This window comes from Taeniopygia guttata, chromosome 5 (genome assembly GCF_048771995.1).
Source record: "Taeniopygia guttata chromosome 5, bTaeGut7.mat, whole genome shotgun sequence".
Classification (NCBI taxonomy): Eukaryota; Metazoa; Chordata; class Aves; order Passeriformes; family Estrildidae; genus Taeniopygia; species Taeniopygia guttata.
Genome location: NC_133030.1, coordinates 12,535,191 through 12,555,493, shown reverse-complemented (window position 1 = coordinate 12,555,493; position 20,303 = coordinate 12,535,191). Strand labels below are relative to the sequence as shown.

Genomic DNA, 20,303 nt, shown 5'->3' with positions numbered 1-20,303 from the left:
AAACTGTTCAGATGATATCCAGCAGCACAGCCCCCTGTGTTTTCCCTGTTAGCTCTGCTGCTCTCCAGAGGAGCTAAAGCACAGCCTGCATGATCTCTGTAAATGTATTTCTTTTAAATGAGAATTATGGGGAAAAGCTGTAGTTGGGAAGACAGAGGGATAAGCAGGGAAAGCAACACCATAGCTGTTGCTGCTGCTAGCCTGGATGTGCTTTAGTAGGTAGCAGAGCTTGCAGCTCCCCTCTGCTGGGCCCCCCCCGCAAGAGCACAGGCCACAGCAAAAGCCTATTTTATTAGTTTGGTATAAAGATTAACCCTCTAGGAATAGAGCTCTCCCATCCCTTTCCCAAGGCATCTGCTGTAGAAGGGAGTAAGATCTGAATAACACAACCCTGCTGATTTATGAATCTGTCCCTGCCCCTGTCCCAAGGTTTGTTAGATATTGATTCATTTTACCTTCAATTCCAAGGTGCCGATCAGCCTGGAAAGTGAAGGCATTATTTATTATGTGTATCAAAACCAGACCTCTCCAGTGCTGAAGGACAGGTTTAAAAATCTCTAGGTTCCTTCCACCTTAGAATGCCTATTTTTAACAATCTGAATCTCACACCATACTGTCAAGGCTCTGACACTCCCTAGAAAAGTTTCTCTGGCAGGAATGGATCTTAACAGCGATCCAAGAATCATTTTGTGACAAAACATAAATGTCTAGTCACATAACTAAATTCTTACATCTGTGGACAGCAATGCACTGAGTATTTCCTATATGAAGTGCATGTCAAGGTTCACTTCCACAGCATTTTCAGATGCAGCTCAACAAAATATTCCTGACAAAGCACCTCTGTCCACCTTCTACCTGGAGATTTAGGCTGAAAATTAAACCCTGGGACACTTCCTGAGTGACAGCCACCCACTGATGCTGAATAAATATGAAGCTTTGGAGGAAGGTGCTACCACCAGGACTTCAGAAGCTCTTTATGGCTCTTAGTGACTTCTATAAACTCTTGGTGACCTACCTTGCAATTCAGAAAAGTGAACTGTCTTCAGTCTGTGGCATTTTAAAATTCAGTGTTAGTCTACTGTCACCTGACATAGACAGGAGTCAACTATAGCAAAAAAAAAAAATACACACAGTTGAAGGTGAGTTTTGTTAAAACTTCTGGGAGCTGCCTACATGGCAACAGTTTAATCAACTGTTCAAGCACGTTTCCAACAGCCCATTTCCATTTGTGATTCCACTTGTGATTCACTGGCAGGATACTGTGCAATTTCCTTTAAAAACTGGGTAAGGCCCGATTTGCTGGATACAAGATGCACTGAGATCACTCACAAACACATCGCTCAGCTGCCCAGAGTTGGAGTGTGAGGACAGGCTTGGCCAAAATAACAGCCTTCAGAGGGAACTAAACCCCAAAGAAGTCAGCTCTTTCTGCCTGCTTCATTCACAGATGTCACAACACAGATCTGATGTGTTAACTTGTCCCCAGAGTGATGGATGGTGACAACTCTGAGAGAATGACCTGGTGGGAGCAGTCAGTCAGCACAGCAAGGCCTCAGGCCTGCACCCAAATAACTCCAGAAGCAGCCAGAATAGTAAAGCTGCAAATAGGAAAGGAATTCTGCAATGCAACACACATGAGATTTAAGGAGGTTTTAGGAATCAGCACCTAAATGCTGCTCGTGGACAGATGACTTTAACCCCTTTAAGCATTCATGATAGCAACCCCTCAATGTGGTTGGTGTCAAGTTCCCAAAATGGAAGGTATTAATCCCATTGGAAGGTCACAGCAGGAAGTTTCACCTTCCAATGGCAATATGCTAAATTCTAACTGTTTAATGGCACTCAGGGCTTTTTGGTAAGAACAAAGTTGTTCCCTCATTGTCCATTTTGGTGGGTTTGGGTTGACTTTCTGTGTGCAGGAGTGGCTGCACACCCCTTGCCAACCTGCCTAGTGGGGGGGATGAACGTCTGCCTTGCAAAGCTGAGAGTCAACAGCTCATGAACACCACGAATCAGAACGACCGCAAAAGAGAAAAAACACTTCTTCTTCCATGTGCCCTCTGATTCATCGTGTCCAAGCCCAGTCCAGCAGCATCTGTTCCCAGAGCAGGCAGAGGGGATTCCACAAGGGACGATGCTGGAATGGCAGGCAGGAAGAAGCCGAGTTGTGCGCTCCAGCCTCACAGTCAAGGCCTCGTGGTGGTCATGGTTCTGCCTCTGCACTGGCGGTATTACTTGAAGGTGGCGTTGAAGGCCCTGCCGATGACAAGCCTGCGCACCTCGCTGGTGCCTGCCCCGATCTCGTAGAGCTTGGCGTCACGCAGGAAGCGCCCCATGGGGTAGTCATTGATGTAACCGTTCCCACCTACCGCATAAAAAAAGCCTCAAGTGATTCCTTGTCCCTGATTTCAGGGCTGAGGGTGGGACAGCAGAGGGAAATGCTCTTGCACTGTGCTTGGCTCTGTCCAGCCATCACTGACTCACCCAGGCACTGGATCCCATCCAGGGCCACCTGCGTTGCACACTCTGCTGAGTACAGGATCACTCCGGCGCAGTCCTATGGGACAGTCACAAAGGGACAGTCAGGGAAGGCCATCTTCAGTCCCTATGCTGCCCTCATGCTGCCATCACTCTACAGACACCTGCTAAGAACCCTGAACTACTTGATCACAAAGCACAGGGACCAGGAGCTCCAGCAGTGTCCCTGTTACTACAGAACACTCACGGCAGATCTGTAAAGGTCACACGAAGACAGAAGGAAAAAAATAGAAAGTGCACCAAAGAAGATGGCTCTCTCACAAAAGCCCTTCAATCCCCCAGGAGGCCAACATGATTTCTTTGGGATGCAAACATCTCTGCTCCCACTGTTAAACACTCAACATCCTCATCCAACAGAGGTGTGGTGACAGGTGGAGGTGACAACACCTCTAACAACTGCTACAGCCCTTACAACAACCAGGCCATCTGTCTGGGCTTGCAATAAACACCTACTGATGCTGTTAAATTCCTTACCTTGTAAAAGGATGTTTGCTTTTAATTTGTGAGTGAAAAAAGGAAAAAAAGTACTTTGGGTGTGAAAAAAAGACCCTTTGGGCTGTGGGTACTCAGTGTACAGAGGCTCCCCCCAGCTGAGGCTCTGCGACTGCAGGAATTGCCCCAGGACACACAGCCCAGGTAGGAGTTGAGCTCACCTTGGCATTGAAGTGGCCCTGGTCACAGGCTTTGGCCACATTGTAGACGTACTGCCGGCAGGCCATGAGCCGTGTGTACATATCTGCCATCTTGCCCTGCATGAGCTGCACGGCCCAAAGACAAGGGACATTAATTAACATGAGCAAGGGGGACCACCTGTTCCCCAAAACACCTCAGAGAAACTAGACATGGGAGGAGATATGGACCCAGCAGACATGACAGAGCTGGAGGTTCTGTTAAGTCACAGACCCCTAGATATCAGCCACAGTCCCTCACCCACCAACAGTGATCTCATGGGAGCAGGCTCAGAGGTCTTTCCACCTTCTCATCACATCACAGAATCCCAGGATTCCTTAAGTTAGAAGGGCACTTGAAGTTCATCCAGTTCCATCTCCTTACCATGAGCAAGAACCTTCCACTAGCCCAGGCTGCTCATTATCACATCATGCAGCATAAACAGCAGGTGGCCTTCTCCATGCAAAGCCCCCGCCACAGCAAAGCTTTCAGTCTTCTCAGTTTTAAAAGAGAAAAGAGGACAAAAAGTCCCAGTTCCTTTTCTGCCTCACCTGGAAGTGACCAATTTTCTGTCCAAATGCTTCTCTGACATGCAGGTATGGAATTGCATGGTCAAGAACAGCTTGCATGAGCCTGAGAAGAGGGAAAAGGGAAACAGCAGAACTATTAATTAATAATGATTTAACTTTGGAAACGTAACCCAAAGCAAAAGGGTTCTCATGGCTGAAGTGATATCCTGCTGTGTTCCTACTGCTCCACTCAAACCAGGCCAAGAATAAAATCCAAAGGTCCCATATTTCTCCTCAGTGCTCATTTGAGACATCCTGTGGGAAGGCACAACCTTTTAATTCACGGGACTGAGACTTGAAGAGCTTTCTCATAACCACAGCCAGGACAGTTCATGCTCCTCTTATCTCCAGAGCCCCTCCAATCAAGGAGTACCAGGCAATACCATAAAAAACAGCACAGGTAAGAACAAGGAAGGGAAAAAAATCCTTCTCCTGCTTTGTGGAAGTTGCTCTTTCCACAAGAGGATTAGCCCAGAGAGACCACTCGGGAGGACAAAAGGACTGTAGGGTGCCAGTAAGTACTGGAGTGCTTAAGGATTGAATAAATGAAGAACAAACTAGTTTGTGAGTCTCTGGATAGTGTGTTAGATTCTAAGGAATTGATAACACAAATGAACTGGTTATTCCCTGAGTAATAACACAGGGATACACAAGCCAGCAACTGGGGACTGAAGCAGATTTATATCTCTGGAAATTTTTTTATCAAGACAGATAATTTCCAAAGCCTGCTCTGGAGGATCAGTGGACACTGGCAGGCAGACTTGCAAACATTCTTTCTGGCATTGCTTCTCTCATTCCTTGCCTGTTACAGGGGACTTCACAGAGATGCTTTCAAATTGGAAAACCACTGCATGAGGAGCTGAGAGCTCAAGGATGGGGCTGAGCACATTTGAGTGAGCAGTGGCTGCTGAGAGGGCCCTGAGCACCTTCAGGAGAGCCCAGTCAAGCAGCTGTGCTGGAGTTCTGTGCTGGTTTTGATTGAGACACCCAGCAGCCTTGAGATCTCATCACACCTTGCTTTCTTCTCACATCTGACCCAGCCTCTTCTCTTCTGCTGCCCCAGTAACCCAGTTCTCCATCCAGGATCCATCCTGCCAAGAGCTGCAGGCCCCAAGGGATCCCCATCAGGCTTGGTGATCACCAAGGACCCTTCTGGCTTTACAACCTACAAAAGATGACAAACCCTTACCCCAGGGGGCCCCCGGACAGCACAAGCCTCTCCAGGTCCAATCCACTCATCAGAACATAGACTCCTTTGCTCAGTGTCCCCAAGACATTTTCAGCTGCAAAGAGCAATGAAAAAGTGATTTATTTATGTGCAAAACTCAGACAAGCTGCTCACTGAGGGCCTGTGTTCACTGGGGGGAGGGGCAGTGGAAGGTGTCCCTGCCCATAGCAGGGGTGGGACTGGATGAGCTTAAGGTTCCTTCCAGCTCAAACCATCCTGGGATTCTATGAAAGATGACTGAATAGCCTGAAAAATTTCCTGGAAAAAACTGTTTCAGCTTCCAAAGCCAAGGATCAGACAGAGCTTTAATGGCCAGAGTGCCAAGTGCATTAACTTCCAACACTGCAGTGATGTGCTTCTCCATGTCAACATCCTCTTTCCAGGAGTACATGCTGTTCCCTGTGGATGACTCCTGGGACATGATCAGAGCACCAGGGCACTGACCTTTATGATTACAGGGTGGAGGGATCCAACACAGTTAGAAATGTTAGGTTTCAGCTGAAACTCTTCCATTTTAGCTTTTGAAGGTGTATATGGGGAGCAGGAGAGCTCCTTGCTCTGCAAATGTGCAGTCAGAATTTTTATGATAAGACATCTTCTCCATTTGCTGTAGAAAGGCTGGAATTTTTCTATCAACAAAAATTGCCACTGGGATAACAAATACTGTTATTACAGAAGCCTCTGTTGTACTAACTACCAGGGGAAAGGATGTCCATTTTCCTGGCCCCAAAAGAACTCAGAAATGTTACAAAAGCCTGTTGGAAAGTCTCCCGTGAAAAAACCTTTAGGGCAAAGTAGCTCACCTCCATACAAGACAGGAGCTTTGGAAACAAGTTTCTTGGGAAACTTCAGCAAGGCTTTGTAGAAGGAAGTAGTTAAGAATTTGGTCCATGAGGGTAAAAGAGCAGTGACCTGACAAACTATATGCTGCCACCCTGCAATCCAGCAGATTGCACTTTTCCAGTTCCATCAGCTCCCTCAGAGGCTGCCAGAGAGGAGATAAGCATCGCAAAACCCTCCAAGTCACAGGCTGAACATGTGTGTAATTAGTGATCCAATTTATCTGATTAAGAATGAAGAAAGCCACCATGATTTGAACCCAACTCACCGGGGACCTTGCAGTCTTCAAAGATCAATTCACAGGTATTAGACCCTCTCATTCCCAGTTTATCCAGCTTCTGGGCTGTCCTGAAACCTGGCATTCCCTGCAAAGTCAAGGAAGTAAAAATACATTTCACATCTCAGTTCCAACAGACCAAAAAAAGTCATGAGAGATCTGTGAAATTCTCCTGACCACAGGAACATGTGTAGGGTGCCAGAAGGGAGATAAAGTGACCTAAGAACAAGACCAGGTCTGAGTGCAAGTGCAGAGAAAGCAAATGGACAGAGAAAAACACACATATGACCCTGTGCACCCATTTTCTAATGCACATAAACAGCAAATAAATAAATTATTTGGACAGCTGCCAACACAGGCTCTCCTACAGTAAGGGTTGGAAGCTCTGCCAGGAACTTAACTGTTCTAATAATGAAGTTATGTCAATCAGAAGGTTTACTGATTCTGTTTTATTAAAGGTTCCTTTCCTGCCTGAAAGGCAGAAAGTAGTTTGTCTTTGAGGAAGAGGTTGGCAGTTATAGAAGGAAAACCAGCTGACTTCCAACAGAGCCAGTTAAGATGAAGGATTCTGCTTTAAAACCCCGTGGGAATGACTAAACCCACCCTCTCCACGATGAAGGCGGTTATGCCTTGGGAGGCCGGGACCGCGTTCATGTCAGTCTTAGCGTAGACAATGAGAACATCCGCATCCGGCCCGTTGGTGATCCAGAATTTGTTCCCATTCAAAACAAAGAAGTCTCCTGGAAGCCAAGAGATTAAATCGGTTAGCTCATGACAGCAACACTGCTATTCCTTGCACTCCATTTATTCCCTAACAGGCTTCCCAGAATCACTTAGGTTGGAAAAAACCTCCAAGATCATCAAGTCCAACCTTTGTCCCATCCCCACCTTGTGAACCAGCCCAGAGCACTGAGTGCCACGGCCAAACATTCTTTGAACACCTACAGGGATGTGGCCTCCAGCACCTCCCTGGGCAGCACAGGACAGGCTTTACCTTTCTTGTCTGCTTTCAGCTTCATGGACACAACGTCAGAGCCAGCATTTGGCTCGCTCATGGCTAAGGCTCCAATGTGCTCCCCGCTGATTAGCTGGAAGAAAGGAGAAATATTAGCAAAAGATGAAGACCAGCAGCATTGTTTGCGCTCCCTCTTTAGCCCCCCTGCCCGTTTTCCTGCACTGAACCTCCACAGTGGCTGCTCTCTGCAAGAACTCAAATGAGAGCTGCTGCTCCCGGCACAGCCTGAGCCAGGAGCTCTCTTGCACTGTGCAAAGGAACAGAACCAAATCCCGGGAGGGATGAGAAGGGTGACTCAGCTCTGTCTGACACAGCCCTGCTTGCACAACACACGAGGAAAGTGCCAAGGAACCATGCAGGCAGCCATATGCTTGTCCCCAGCTCCTGCCTGGGCTTTCTGCTGCCCTTTTACACAAACAGGAGCTGGTGAACACAAAACGCCAATGAGGGGGTGAAAAGGGATGGGAAAGTTCTCTGCAATGTTCTCATAGCCCAGTCCCCCCACACTCACCCCACAACAGCAGATGGACCCTCCTCCTGTGCCAGCTCACACCAGGCTCTGGCAGAGCTGTTGCTTCTGCTTCACTGTTATTTCATCCTGCCCTTTTCTCCTTGCCTTTTTTTTCCTCCTTGTGTACTTTCATCCATCTTCTCCTCCTTTTGATCTCTACTTTTTTTTTACAAGAAGACTCTATGCTTAAGATATGTTCAACCAATTCAATCCATCAGGGCATTGCTACAGAAGTCTCAATGAAGTGCTCAAATCTAGTTAAGCATATTTAAGTGCTCTGTCAGGAGCCAAAACAAGTCAGAGCTGAAGTGACTTCACATCTCATTGAAAGGCAGAGAATGAAGCATGAAAATACACCTAAGGAAGGAGGACAATTCGGGGTTACACATTTGTAGGCTCCACAGTGTTTAAATCAAGTTTCTTGTGCTGATAATTTCACTGATAATCTCAGCAGTTGGGATTCAATGTGCTCATTGTTTTTATATGAATTTAAAAATGGAAATCTAATTAATGCACTTCTGAGCTGCAACATCAATGCCCCAAGTGATGATGAAGTTTCACATGTAGTTAATTAACAGCCAAACCAAGCATTCGGGCAGTGAGAAATGGAGAATATAAAATAGGAAAATAGTGACTTTTATTCAGAGATCTCAGAGTGATTTGGGGATTGGAAAGAATATTCTCCAGTGTCACCTCAAAGCCTCCCTTAGTAACACAGCTTGAGAGAGCTGGGCTGTGTTGCCTACAGACAAAGACATGGGCATGGGATGAGGTCAGTATGGATTAATAAAACAAAAACTGAAAAGCCAGAGAAGTGCACGTTTGGTATGTTCAGTATTTCCTAAGGTTTGGTCACTGAAATCTGCTGGTGCTTAAGATGTCATCCTTGCAGGCAGAACCCAAATGCTTTCCAGTATTGCCCCTCCTCCAGCCACATACCTTGGGCAGGTACTTGTGCTTCTGGGCCTCGTTGCCGTTGCGCACGAGCTGGTTGATGCACAGGTTGGAGTGGGCCCCATAACTGAGCCCCACGGATGCTGACGCACGGGAGATCTCCTCCATCACCAGCACGTGGTCCAGGTACCCCAGGGCAGATCCACCGTATTCCGCTGGGAAGAGAGGAAAAAGCTTATGTTACCCACCATGTGCACAAGATCCCAAAGCTGGGCTCAGTCTCCAATGAAATCCAAGACACTGAGAATGCTTCTGCATTTGACTCTTGCCATCCCTGAGGCGGGCACTTCTGGCTTTCCCCATCCTCTCTGAATCTAATTTTTCTGATCTTAAAGTCACAGGGATATTTTGTCTTCAGCATAATCCTTAATTGACTTGTATAACATAGTTTATATGTACAACATGCACAAGGATGTATCTTGAACATGCTACTGACATTGAATAATAATGAGTCCTTCTTATTAACCTTAGTATTATCACAAAGATTAAATCACCAAATTGCAACCTCCTTAAAGTGAGAACAAAGGAACACAGGCAAGGTCTGTAAAATCCATGTATGTTTGTCCCTAAACAAGTGAGAAATTCACAAACTGCTCAAAAATGTGGCACTAAGGACTCTTCTAAGCCTACAAATGTGCAGGACACCAGAATTTTGAAGAGTGGCAACTGAGAAGGAGAATGATCCATAAATGTAATTTGTCAGTGACAAGCATATAGATTTTTCAAGAGAGGATGAAGTGAGACAGAGCAGCACTGGGAGCCCAGCTAGGCACATGGAGTTGGCCTAAAATGAATAGTAAAGATTAAAATCACACAGTAGAACAGGGAGAGAGAAGGCAGGTAAAAAGAGAAGGCTGAGAAATGCATAATGGCCTTGAGGAGCCAACAGCCTACATAAATATACACACATGTACCTATAAACACATTTGTATACACACAAATAGTCACCTCCCAAGCTAAAATCTTTGCTCTCCAGGTAGGAAGCAAGTGGTTGTACTGCTAAGAGAAGCACTGTAACATTACATGAACGTCAAGAAGCAGCTAGGGAGATAAGCTAGGAGCACTTACTTGTCATGAGTGTGGAGGCTGCAAGCAAGAGCAACAAAAAGGCACAGCTCCAAGGGGTTGCTGTCCCAAATTCCTCAAATTAACACCATACACAGCCTTTCCTCTCATGTCCCCCTCTGCAGGGCCCTTTATCCTCTAAAATCTTCGCTCTCTGCTACAAACCCAAGTTTAGGGGTTTGCTATCAGTATCCTAAAAGATGGGCTTAACAATTTCTCATGTATGCCAAAACAAGAGAGTTTTTAATAAATTCCTATATAATGGCTGCATTTTATGCTTTTGCCTTAAGAAAGGTGAGGTAACTGCGAGCAGCACAAATCCAGGATTGCTTTGCACTGCAAGAGGAACAGGAAAATCATCCTGCCAGACACCTCCTCATATAACACAAACCATGGTGTGATTTTAAATGATGCTGTGCTTTCAAAGCTACTCTTTGTATATGACATGCCTGTATTATCATTCCATGGAAACTACATATTTACATTTCTTCACTTTGCACTTTATAAAACAAATGGAAAATTACAAACACAATGGTTATCTTAGTTTTAGGAAGAAAATAAACAGTACTGTTATTCAAAATGTTCCCTTAATAGACTTGATGCACTGGTACCCAAACATGCCATTTAATTGTGTACACCCTCCTAAGATTCCACACAATCTTCACATCCTAAATCCCACTCTCCTCCAACAAAACCCACATCAATAAGGAAAAACGCAGCTCCATGGTCCAAAATAAAGTGAAAAATCCTGGGTGTAGGAGAGTTTGAGAGGTAAACCTTTGAGGAAATCAAGAAGGACAGGACTCGTGAGGGGATGGCTTATTTATAGTGTGGGAAACTGCTCTAAGCCCCAGGCACAACATCAAAGAAGAAAGAAGGTAAGAGTGAGGAAAATCAGGAGCAGCAGTAAATGGGGAAGAGGAGAGAGAAAGCAGAAATGCAGTCTTTCAGCACTGAAAGCGAGGCAGAGGCATTATTCTGACACATTGCTATTCAGCTGGATTCTGCAGAGTCTTTGCACAGCCACATCTAGAAAGCAGACTTTTCCATGGGGAAAGAAAGGCCCCATCAGCCGCTTTTCTCCACTAAGGGCTTCTCCTCATTACCCTGCCTTGGTGCATTCAGCATGATCACACTCATCTGTAACACTCATCACAACACTTTTCACTAACCTGCACAAGGCTGAATAAGATTTCCCCCGATTTTTTTCCAACTGGTTGGCTGTGGTCACTCCCCATTAGTTATCACAGCTTTTCAGGGCATTATGTTAGACCCTTTAACTTCTCCCATTAGAGATGGATGTTTGTTCTGGGATACTTTTATCTCTAACTCTCCTTCAAAACTTGCTTCATATTAGAAAGGCACAAATATGTTTGAGCTACATATGTTACATCTGGAGAAACCATTTCTGAGCAGTACTTTTAAATTGTGAAAGACATTTTGTCTAACAATGAAAAAGGATTCAAAGTTGGAGAAGAAGAAAAACAGTTGGAAAGGAGTTTTTTAAACTACAAAGATAGGACAAAATGGATGCCACAACACAGACAAGGTAGTTGTGAACTGGAAAGTGAGAGTTTAAATTATTCTCTCATTTGAAGAATCACCCATCAGAAGGCAAAAGATCGGAAGAGACTTACCAGGGGCTGTGACTCCCAGAACTCCCAGTTCTCCAAGTTTCTTCCAAAAGTCCTACAAGTACAGAACAAGCAATCAGCCCAAACTGGCAGTCTGGGCATCAGCACAACGTTTCCCCAGGTAGTTCACTGGACACAATCCATTTATCTGTGAGGTATCACGAGAATGAAGCAAATACAACCCGAATACCTGTTCCTGCCGCAGTGCAGCTCCATCCTCGGAACTGAGAAACCACACAGATTTAAGGACACCAGTTATGCTACACACAGGAGATGTTTGTGGAATTCAGTAAAAATTCACATGCCTAAATTTAATTCTGGAAGGATACCTCCTAAGATTTAACTCTTTGCCCACTCCAACAATATTTTTTGTGTAATAGTATAAACTATCCATTACCTAAACCCTGGAGATATGAAGCTATGAGATGGCACTTTAAAATTCTTCCAGTAAAACAGGAGCTGGCAACTAAAGCCAAGAAAGCCTCCTTGGGGGAAATTTAAAAAATGGGATTGTTACAGCTGTGACAAAATGCAGCAGCAAAGGATGTTGTCACCAGGGAGGCCCATACGTGTCCTGGTGAGGCCATCTCCCTGCTGTTCTTTTCCTCTGCTATGTGGTAGACACATAGGTGAGTGCTCTTCATGTGGCCTTGGTGTCCAGCAATAATTATCAGAGACTTCAAAAAAGTATCATCTAATAGCTCTGGAGGACATCTGGAATGCCAGGCTGAATTTATACACTTCACTTCAAAGCTGCACATACATCCCTGGAAATGTCAACATCAGAGCTCTAGGAAATACTGGCAGATGTTTAGAGCTTTTTGAGTCTTGTGGAGCTTATAAAAACCAGTAGTCAGATCTCTAATTTCCATCAATCAAAGCACCCTGTGACACAGGATTTGTTTGGTTTATTAGAAAGGCAAGTTTCAGCATTTGTACACAGTATTTTCACAGCAATAGGAAATTCATGTCCAAGAAAGGGACTGAGCCAGGAGTATACAAAGCACATGTTGGGGAAGGAACCAGAACAGACAGGCAGGAATCCCATGATAAGAATCCAAACAAGACCATTATCAATCTTTATTATGAATATTATCGCTAGGCTCTGCCCCAGGTTGCTGAAAGGTAACAAATGCTAAAACGGGAAATCAAAAAAAGGTTTTCTCTGTGGCTTTTAAGTTTGAAAAGTTAATGCACATGTTCCTGTGGTGTGGCTTGGGATTGTCTGGACTAATGCAGAGATCAAAGCCCAAAGAGGCTTTCAGAACCACACATGAAATACTTACCCGCATGCCTTTGAATTCGTTTTCCTGGTCAATCTGCTGAGCCTTTGGAGCCAAATGCTCTTGGCAGAATTTTGTCATGGTCTGTCTAAGCTGGGAAAAGAGGGGAGGAAAAACACATCCATTACATCTCAGCAATATATTTCATCTTCTTCCCCTGGATCCTGCCAGCATTCCCTCACCAGGCCACTCCAACATCCCAAACCCAGAAGCACAAGACCATGAGGAAACCCATGATCCAGGTTACTGGCTGAAATGCCACATAAGAGGGTAATTTCTTTAGTCTTTTAAAAAGGACCTCATGTACTTTAGTCCCTCTCAGCATTTAACCTTAATAGTACCCTGACATTAAGAGAATATTCCTGAACTCCTGCCTGCACTGGAGTTTCAGGAATATTTTTGGGCAGGGAACTTTGGAAGCTGATGAACTGAGTTTATAATGTGCTAACCCCATCCTGTAGCTGCTTACAGCACCATTTAATTGTGTGCAGATGCCTGCAATAAGCAGAGATACTAATCAAAATGTGTTTGTGTATCAAACTAGAACTACATTATCCACCTTACTACCTTTTACAGTGGGGAAATTTGATAGAGCCAGGATTGATCCAAGTGTTAAAAACCCCAAATATTTTTTCTAAATTTTAAACTCTGAACACTTACATATGTGTATGCTACAGAAGTCTCTACACATACTAATAAAATATATGCAGTATCTTAAATGTTTTTAACAGGAATATTTACAAACTTGATTTTGATCTTGATGGTAGAGTTTAATAATCCTTTTTTTTTCTTTTTTCTTTTTGGTTCTTTATTCCCACACATTAATTCTGATGAAGCAACAGTTTAAGAGAGTGAAACCCTGAGCTGTTAAAAAAGAACCTGTATAAGGGGCAGGAACAACAAACTAGAATATGCCCGCACTCCTCTGTCTTTCTCTGGCCCCTAAGCATCCCCTTTTTTACAATTGAGAAGATATGTTAAATTTCCACAGTCATACACAGCCTGGATTCCAGTAATAGCAAACAAGCTTTCTCCCCATGGCTAGATTTATAAACTTAAAAAGAACCCCGAAAGACATTAGATATCTTTCCACTGTGACAAAACTGACTGCATTACACTTCAGCAAAGAGCTTAAAAAAAATTAAGACAAGCTTAAAACCATAATAAAAAAAATCTTAATCAATTAGAAATTGAGGATGGAGTCAGGTAGCTCTGATACCCTAAGCCAGTTTATAACAGTTATTTTGCTTTTAATTCATAGTTTCACTAATATTACTGAAGATTATTTCTGATGGTTTTTTTTTTAGCTTTTCCACCAAACAGGAACTAGAGGAATATTTTACACCTTCTTTTAAATCTGCTGAATATAGAAGTAGAAAGAAAGGTCAGTTTGAGCTGTGTTCATAAACATGAACACAAACATTGCAAGAAATAATTCTGTAACAACAAAGAACAAGTAAGTTTATTTTGCACATCCATATGCTTGCACCATCAGAATTATCTGGAAAGTGAGGCTGTAGCTCCAGTGTTTTACTGGAAGGAGCCTGTGTGGAACAGCCCTGTGAGGACACTACCCTTCACTCCAAGCCCTGGGGCAGAAGGAAATACATCTGGAATGGTCAGCACTTGACTTTGTTGCACACAAAGAAGAACACAGCAAGCTAAGGACCATAGAACATTCCGAGTTGGAAGGGAACACACAAGGATCAGCAGTCTGCTGGAAACGATGTAACTTTCCTAACTAATGTTTCATTAGCTGTTTTAATTAATTGTAAGCATGTCCACTTGTAGTCAGCATTAGTTTCTTTTTCACAGACACTTATTGATACTGTGATCATTAAATCACTGAAACCTTAAGTTTGCTACAACTAATCCTGAGAAGCTCCAATAAACAAAGCCTGAGGGAGCTGAAGATTTGACACCTGGGACCTTAAATTTATGGCCCTTCAAATATGTGTTGGAGTAACCAGAAGACACAGACAAGATTGAAGCCTAGAAAGGTGGAAACATCTCATTTGGGGGTTTTTTTAGTCCTTTAAAAGGACTAAAGAAAGTGGGCCAGATAAACATGAAGAGCAAGAAATCAATAACCAATAGACGACAGAATACTAATTAATAAAGAGAATGATGCAACTTAGAACCAATAAACATTAATTTGTTTGCCAAAAACATATAAGTGAAAGTTTTGTGTCTTGGGTTGGTGTGAAGGTCAGCACTTTGTCAGCCACACAAACATTTCTTGGTCAAGAATAACGTAATGTCTTACTAACACTAAAGACAGTGTAAGAGTCTTATTCTTTCCAGCGTTTTCAGAGGTTTTTGGTAAAAAGTCCAACTCCCAGCTCTGCACAGGAAACTCCAACAATCTCACCCTGTGCCTGAGAGCATTGTCCAAATGCTCCTTGAGCTCTGGAAGCCTTGGGGCTGTGATGATTCCCTGGGAAGCTGTTTCAGTGCCTGACCACTCTGTGAAGGAAAAAGCCTTTTCCCAATACCTAGCCTAAACCTCCGCTGACCCACTCCTGCCCTTCCCTGGGTTGGTGTCACTAGTCATCAGAACAGAGATGTCCTGCCCTTGCGTGTCCCCTTGCAGGAAAGCCGTAACCTGCAATGAGTTCTAAGAATTACCCTAAATCTTTAAGTGCCCCATTGGGCAGGAGAACAAGCTGGGAGAGCTGCAACACTTATTTTGGGAGAATGTGACGCGACCCCACCGCAGTGCTCCTTTGACGAGCACGTTCCTGACGATTATCGCCTATCCACCAGGCCCAGCGCGGGGGCCGGGGCCGTTCCCTTACGCAGTGCGGCGTTCCGTGGCGAAGCCGCGGGCAGGACCGGGCCGGTCACTCGCGCGGGCCGCGTGTCCGGGGCCGCCGCGCCCCCGCCGCGCGCGCGGGGATTGGGCGGCCCGGCCCGGCCGCGGCCAATGGGCGCCCGCCCGCCCCGCCACACCCCCGCGCGCGGCCCGCCCCGCCCCGCCCGGCCGTACCTGGCGCTGCTCGGCGCTCAGCCCGTTCACCGTGTCGTCCACCGCCAGCCCCGCGCCGCCGCGCCGCGGCACCGCCAGCGCCCGCCACCGCCGCGCCCCGCCCGCCGCGCGCCCCAGCACCGCCGCCGCCATGGCCGCTCCCCGCCGCAGCCCCGCGCGCAGGCGCGGCCCGGCCCCGGAGCGCCCCGCCCCGCCCTGCCGCCCGCCTCTCGGCGCGGCCGCGAATGAGCCCGCGTGCTTGCAACACCTTTAATGAACTAAAGCCACGAACACCGGAGATCGGAGCAGAGCGGCGAACGCCCGACACAAGGCTGACCGGCCATCGCTGCTGCCTCAGCCCCCCGTCTGTCCCTACCCCACCGGGGAGCAGCGACCAGCTCGGCGTTTGGATCATCAAACGCAGGAGCCAGGCTTGACAAACAGGGACCACTGAACTAGGGGTGAAACGGCAGATATCCCAGTCCATCCTCGTGCCTCACATTGCCAGGAGCTTCTCATGTGCTTCAAGTATGGCTTTGAATTCCTTAATTTGAGCTTGGAAGTCGGACTGCTTCTCCAGAGCACGCTGGTTCTCCTCCTGTGCTGATTCCCATTTCGCCATGGCTACCTGTGGAGAAGCCAGTGCAGCACGACGGTTTTACTAACACCAGAGTAAGGAACAGAAAAGTCCTAAAGCACCTGAGCTCTTCCTCCTAAACTAAGTCTGGGATTTCTTTTACCTTGGTTGCTTGTGGAAAATGTAAATCTATCTATGGCCAAAATTTAGGAAGTCTCCTATAACAATTATATTTTAGCTCTTGGGCTTCTTATCAAGAATTGTAGAACTGTAATTTAAAGACTATGTTGTCTGTGTATCGGTAATTATTGAGGCCACTTGTGTTTGCACATTTCTCAGTTCCCACAGAGATTACCCAGGGTCACTGCTCTGCAACAGTTTCCAAGTTAAATCAAAAACTCTGACTTCCAGAATAACAACCAGGCTGGTGGATCCCTCTATTTAAAAGGAGAGTAACATTTTCCTTAACAAGAGTGTTTATATTAAAAGAGGAATACTGCAGGTTTTCATCTGGCTCATGTGGAAGAAAGGAGGATTGGGAGGAGCAAAATAGCCTCCTTCAGGGCCTGGTGCTCACTGCATGGTAGTCAGTCTTACCTCAAGCATCTTCTCCTCTTCTACAACTCTGTGACAAAATAGCATCAATTCTTCTGTGACCTTCTTAGTTAGCATCTGAAGAGTCAAAAGGAAAATGATTTTTAATATGATGCAAATAAACGTGAGTCGCAGCTGTGTCATCATCAGGAGGGAAGGGTAGGGGCACACAAACCCCTCAAAGCTTTTCTTACTGTTGTCTTTTCCCGGCAAGCACGTGTCTCTTCTTCTTCCTTTATGTTGCTACCTGTAAGTAATTCAGGAGGTGCATTAGTGAACCTCTAATATACACATAACTCTGAGAACAAACAGCTTTTCAAAGTGACTTTCCACAACAAGAAATACTAAGTTAGTTTATCCAGGCCAGGGCCTACTAGGGGGAGCAGTTCTTGTTCTTAAGCCACAAAAAACTCCCCCAAACCCTGGAATTCCATCAGTATTCCCTAACAAAGGAAGCACAGTCCAAATTTCTTATGAATAGTCACAAAAGAAGAAAAAAAAAAAACATTCTGGAGAAGGAGTACGAGGATATAAGCAAAGTGCAAACTCCTTACCAGGATTGATGTTTCTGCTTTCTAAAATCGTCATGCAAGTCTTCTGAATTTTCTTGAGCTCCTCAACTTCATGGATCAGCCTCTCATTCTCCTTCTTTAACTCCCTTAACTTAATAGTAACCTGCCATTAACACAGGTTGTGAGGCAAGTTCCCAAGGAGATTTTCTTCTCCTTAGTAGTACTGACAATAACAACTTCAACAAGTGCTGCACTTGGCATCAAGAATGACACATTGCCTCCTGTCTCTACCACCACAGCAAACTGGGCTGTTGCAGGTTCGTGCTCCTGCTTCTTGACAGGATTAATACATTTATTACATCCACACACCGGAGCAATTACTAGAAAAATGTTATCATGGACGAATTCCTTTTAGGCAACTCTATCTTTTCTTGTGCTCCCTCTCATTTATATAAATAATGCATGCACTGAGGAGTATATAAACATTGCGAAGAAAAGGGAGTCTTATGTCTTTAAGCCACAGCATTATTCCCTACACAATCCAGATATTACCAGGCAATTGGATTATCTGATCAACCTCCCAAGTTGAATGCAATTCTTCAAGAGGATCAATAAGCATGTGGATTAGGGTGATCTGGCTGATAGTGTCAGAAGCTTTGGGAACTTTTCATAGGAAGTCTCAGAGGCTCTTAAGAAAATCCAGCTGTGAGATGAGAGCAACAATCATCCCACAGATTGAGAACTGGAAAATAAAGTGAGATTTTACAGCTGTATGTTACCAGCTGGGCTTCCTGTACATGACATAACAGAAGTGGTACTAAGCAGGTCCTACAGATATCTCTGAGAGCCAGGGAATAATGAAGTGCCAATTCTGGCTCTAAACTGATTCCACAAAATCAGGTCTGTTTCAAACAGAAGTCCCTGAACAGTCCCAGCTCTCTCAACCTTTCCTCCAGTCCTTTAACCATCTCTGTGGCCTTTTCTTGGACTCTGTCCAGTACATCCATATTTCTTTTGCACCAGGAGCCCAGAAGCAGACAAAATATTCCCAATATGGCCTCCCCAGAGCTGAGCAGATGGGAAAACAACTTGCAGAAGAATACAAAGACATTCTGATGAAGACAATAAAACAATAAAGACAATCCTTAATATGATCCTGTATGGATCAGAATACAGAAATCACTCAATGATTTTTTTTTTTTTCTCCTATCCTTACCTCTGCTAGTTGTTGTTTGAGTGTTTTCACCAACTGATTCTTGTTTTTCAGCTCTGCTTCTAGTTGGTATCTGCTGAGAGGGCTGTGGAGTTAAAGAGCAAAGACTCAGGGGCAAAAATACCAGTGTTGCTCACCTCCTAATTTCCCTTTGCCCATTTTTAAGCACTGGGTTTTGTTTCTGACCAACAGATTTGATTAGCAAACTTGGCAGGAAAGCTGCACATGGGGGAGAGCTCATCACAGGAGAACACCACAGCACAAGGACAACTAACAGAGATGGGAGGCACGTACCATTTGGCCACTGTCTTATTTGAAACTGGTTTCACTCTCTTGTCAGTCTTAGGCAACCTTAAAAGAGAGATAAAAATGCAATTTTCAGAAGCCTACTATGTCCTTGCAGATCACCAAGCCTGTTAGTTTGAAAAAATGTTCAAAATGAGCCATCTTTAGGACATCTGCCAAATAAATCCATCATTATTTTGCTTTGCTTTACCCTTGGTTTGCAGGCTTGAGGACATTGTCTGCTGGGATGTTTGAGGCAAAGTTAAGACCAGGAACCACGCTGAGCTCTGGCTCTGATGTTTTGTTGACACATTTTCTCTTTGAAGGAAAATTCATTTGCAATTCTGCGAGAAAAAGACAACTGTGAAAACACCACAGACTAGAAGTAACCTCCTTTAAGGTCTCTTAAGCCTTTAATTTGAGGTAAAGCAGTTATATCTAGCTAGAATGGAGACTTTAAGGTTGAAGTAACTAAAAGCAGTCGCCAAGTTTTACCCAGGAACAAGGGTCCACAAATAGGTCAGATGTAGACAGTGTTAAAATACAGTTACCAGCCTAGCACTAATGAGTTTGAAATGATAATACACAATAAAGAAGGTCTCAGCGTCAAGCAGACACCGTGCCACAATGTTGTTGTTCAATACTGGAAGCAAAACAAACACAGCCCACATGAAGATCTGTTAAGAGACCTCCATATTTTGCTACGAGTCAATAGCTACCAAAATAACAGAAAACCAGCTTTTTATGTAGAGTTTATTTCTCTTAAATCACAACTGTTTAAGTATATAAAGCTTTGTTCACTCATTGGGTTTAGGAAGTTGCCTTTTCTCCTTCAAGTTAAGTAGTTTTCAAATGACACACCCATGAGCACATTTACATTAGAGCAACGCGGAGTTTCCCCGATACAGCCCAGCTCCCACGTTTTGAACGCTAATCCTGCGTGCCTCCCGCTTATAAAATACTATAAAGTGCTATAAGCAGCATTAAAAGATTTAGAAAAGAGACTGTGAATGAAGCATCTTTCGCATAAATGGGCCGCTGCCTTCAGCCGGTGGAGGGTACACACAGCAGGCTGAGCGTTACCTAAATCCTAAACAGGGACAAAACAGTGGAATAAAGCTTCTAATTCGGTTTTGGAACAGCCACCACCTAGCCAGGCAGAGATGGAGCTCCCTAACGCCGGCGCTCCGCTGCACCCCTCGGCCGAACCCCACCAGCCGTGTCCCCCGGGTGTCCGTCCGTGCCCCGCACTCACCTGCGGACGGCTCGGGGCGGTGGAGCCGGGAGTGCACGGGGATGCGGGAGAGCCGTTCGTCCATGGCGGCCGCGCTCCCCTCAGGAGTTCAAACCGCACCGCGCCGGGACGGTTGGGCGGCTCTGCGCATGCGCGGGGGCGCGGCGCAGGCAGCGAGCGCGCTCGGGGCGGGTGGCGCGCGCGCGTGGGGACTGAGGGCGGGGGCGCGCGCGCCGCTCCCGCGCTCGCGCTCCGTCTCCTTCGCGCCGTTTTCTGCCTCGCGCCCCCTCCCTCAGGGGAGGCGTTGGTGGCCATTACTGGTGCCCTCAGGGAAAGG

The 20,303-nt window shown here is 45.4% G+C and overlaps 2 protein-coding genes across 2 annotated transcripts; both read right to left on the bottom strand.

The window, feature by feature from the left end:
* Positions 1 to 1,144: 1,144 nt before the first annotated feature.
* Positions 1,145 to 15,731, bottom strand: IVD (isovaleryl-CoA dehydrogenase). Its single transcript, XM_030273737.4, has 12 exons — positions 15,573 to 15,731; positions 12,587 to 12,676; positions 11,304 to 11,355; positions 8,587 to 8,756; positions 7,116 to 7,209; positions 6,725 to 6,861; positions 6,113 to 6,209; positions 4,966 to 5,059; positions 3,759 to 3,840; positions 3,192 to 3,296; positions 2,485 to 2,557; positions 1,145 to 2,365 (listed from the first exon to the last, which is right to left on the bottom strand). Exons 1-12 carry the CDS (start codon positions 15,702 to 15,704, stop codon positions 2,232 to 2,234), a joined length of 1,260 nt encoding a protein of 419 aa, XP_030129597.1. The 5' UTR covers positions 15,705 to 15,731; the 3' UTR covers positions 1,145 to 2,231.
* A 76-nt stretch (positions 15,732 to 15,807) lies between these two features.
* KNSTRN (kinetochore localized astrin (SPAG5) binding protein) lies at positions 15,808 to 20,149 on the bottom strand. Its single transcript, XM_012573804.5, has 8 exons — positions 19,988 to 20,149; positions 18,944 to 19,076; positions 18,742 to 18,798; positions 18,451 to 18,532; positions 17,277 to 17,397; positions 16,917 to 16,969; positions 16,726 to 16,800; positions 15,808 to 16,179 (listed from the first exon to the last, which is right to left on the bottom strand). Exons 1-8 carry the CDS (start codon positions 20,049 to 20,051, stop codon positions 16,048 to 16,050), a joined length of 717 nt encoding a protein of 238 aa, XP_012429258.4. The 5' UTR covers positions 20,052 to 20,149; the 3' UTR covers positions 15,808 to 16,047.
* Positions 20,150 to 20,303: the final 154 nt, after the last annotated feature.

Excerpts from the sequence above, each read along its gene's own strand:
- IVD (XM_030273737.4), bottom strand. The coding sequence starts at position 15,704 with ATGGCGGCGGCGGTGCTGGGGCGCGCGGCGGGCGGGGCGCGGCGGTGG. Across the intron at positions 8,757-11,303 it reads TCTGGGAGTCACAGCCCCTG|CGGAATACGGTGGATCTGCC; the intron begins GTAAGTCTCTTC and ends CTCTCTTCCCAG. Across the intron at positions 2,366-2,484 it reads GGATGGGATCCAGTGCCTGG|GTGGGAACGGTTACATCAAT; the intron begins GTGAGTCAGTGA and ends TTTATGCGGTAG.
- KNSTRN (XM_012573804.5), bottom strand. The coding sequence starts at position 20,051 with ATGGACGAACGGCTCTCCCGCATCCCCGTGCACTCCCGGCTCCACCGC. Across the intron at positions 18,799-18,943 it reads CTCAAGCCTGCAAACCAAGG|GTTGCCTAAGACTGACAAGA; the intron begins GTAAAGCAAAGC and ends CTCTCTTTTAAG. Across the intron at positions 18,533-18,741 it reads AATAAGACAGTGGCCAAATG|CCCTCTCAGCAGATACCAAC; the intron begins GTACGTGCCTCC and ends TTAACTCCACAG.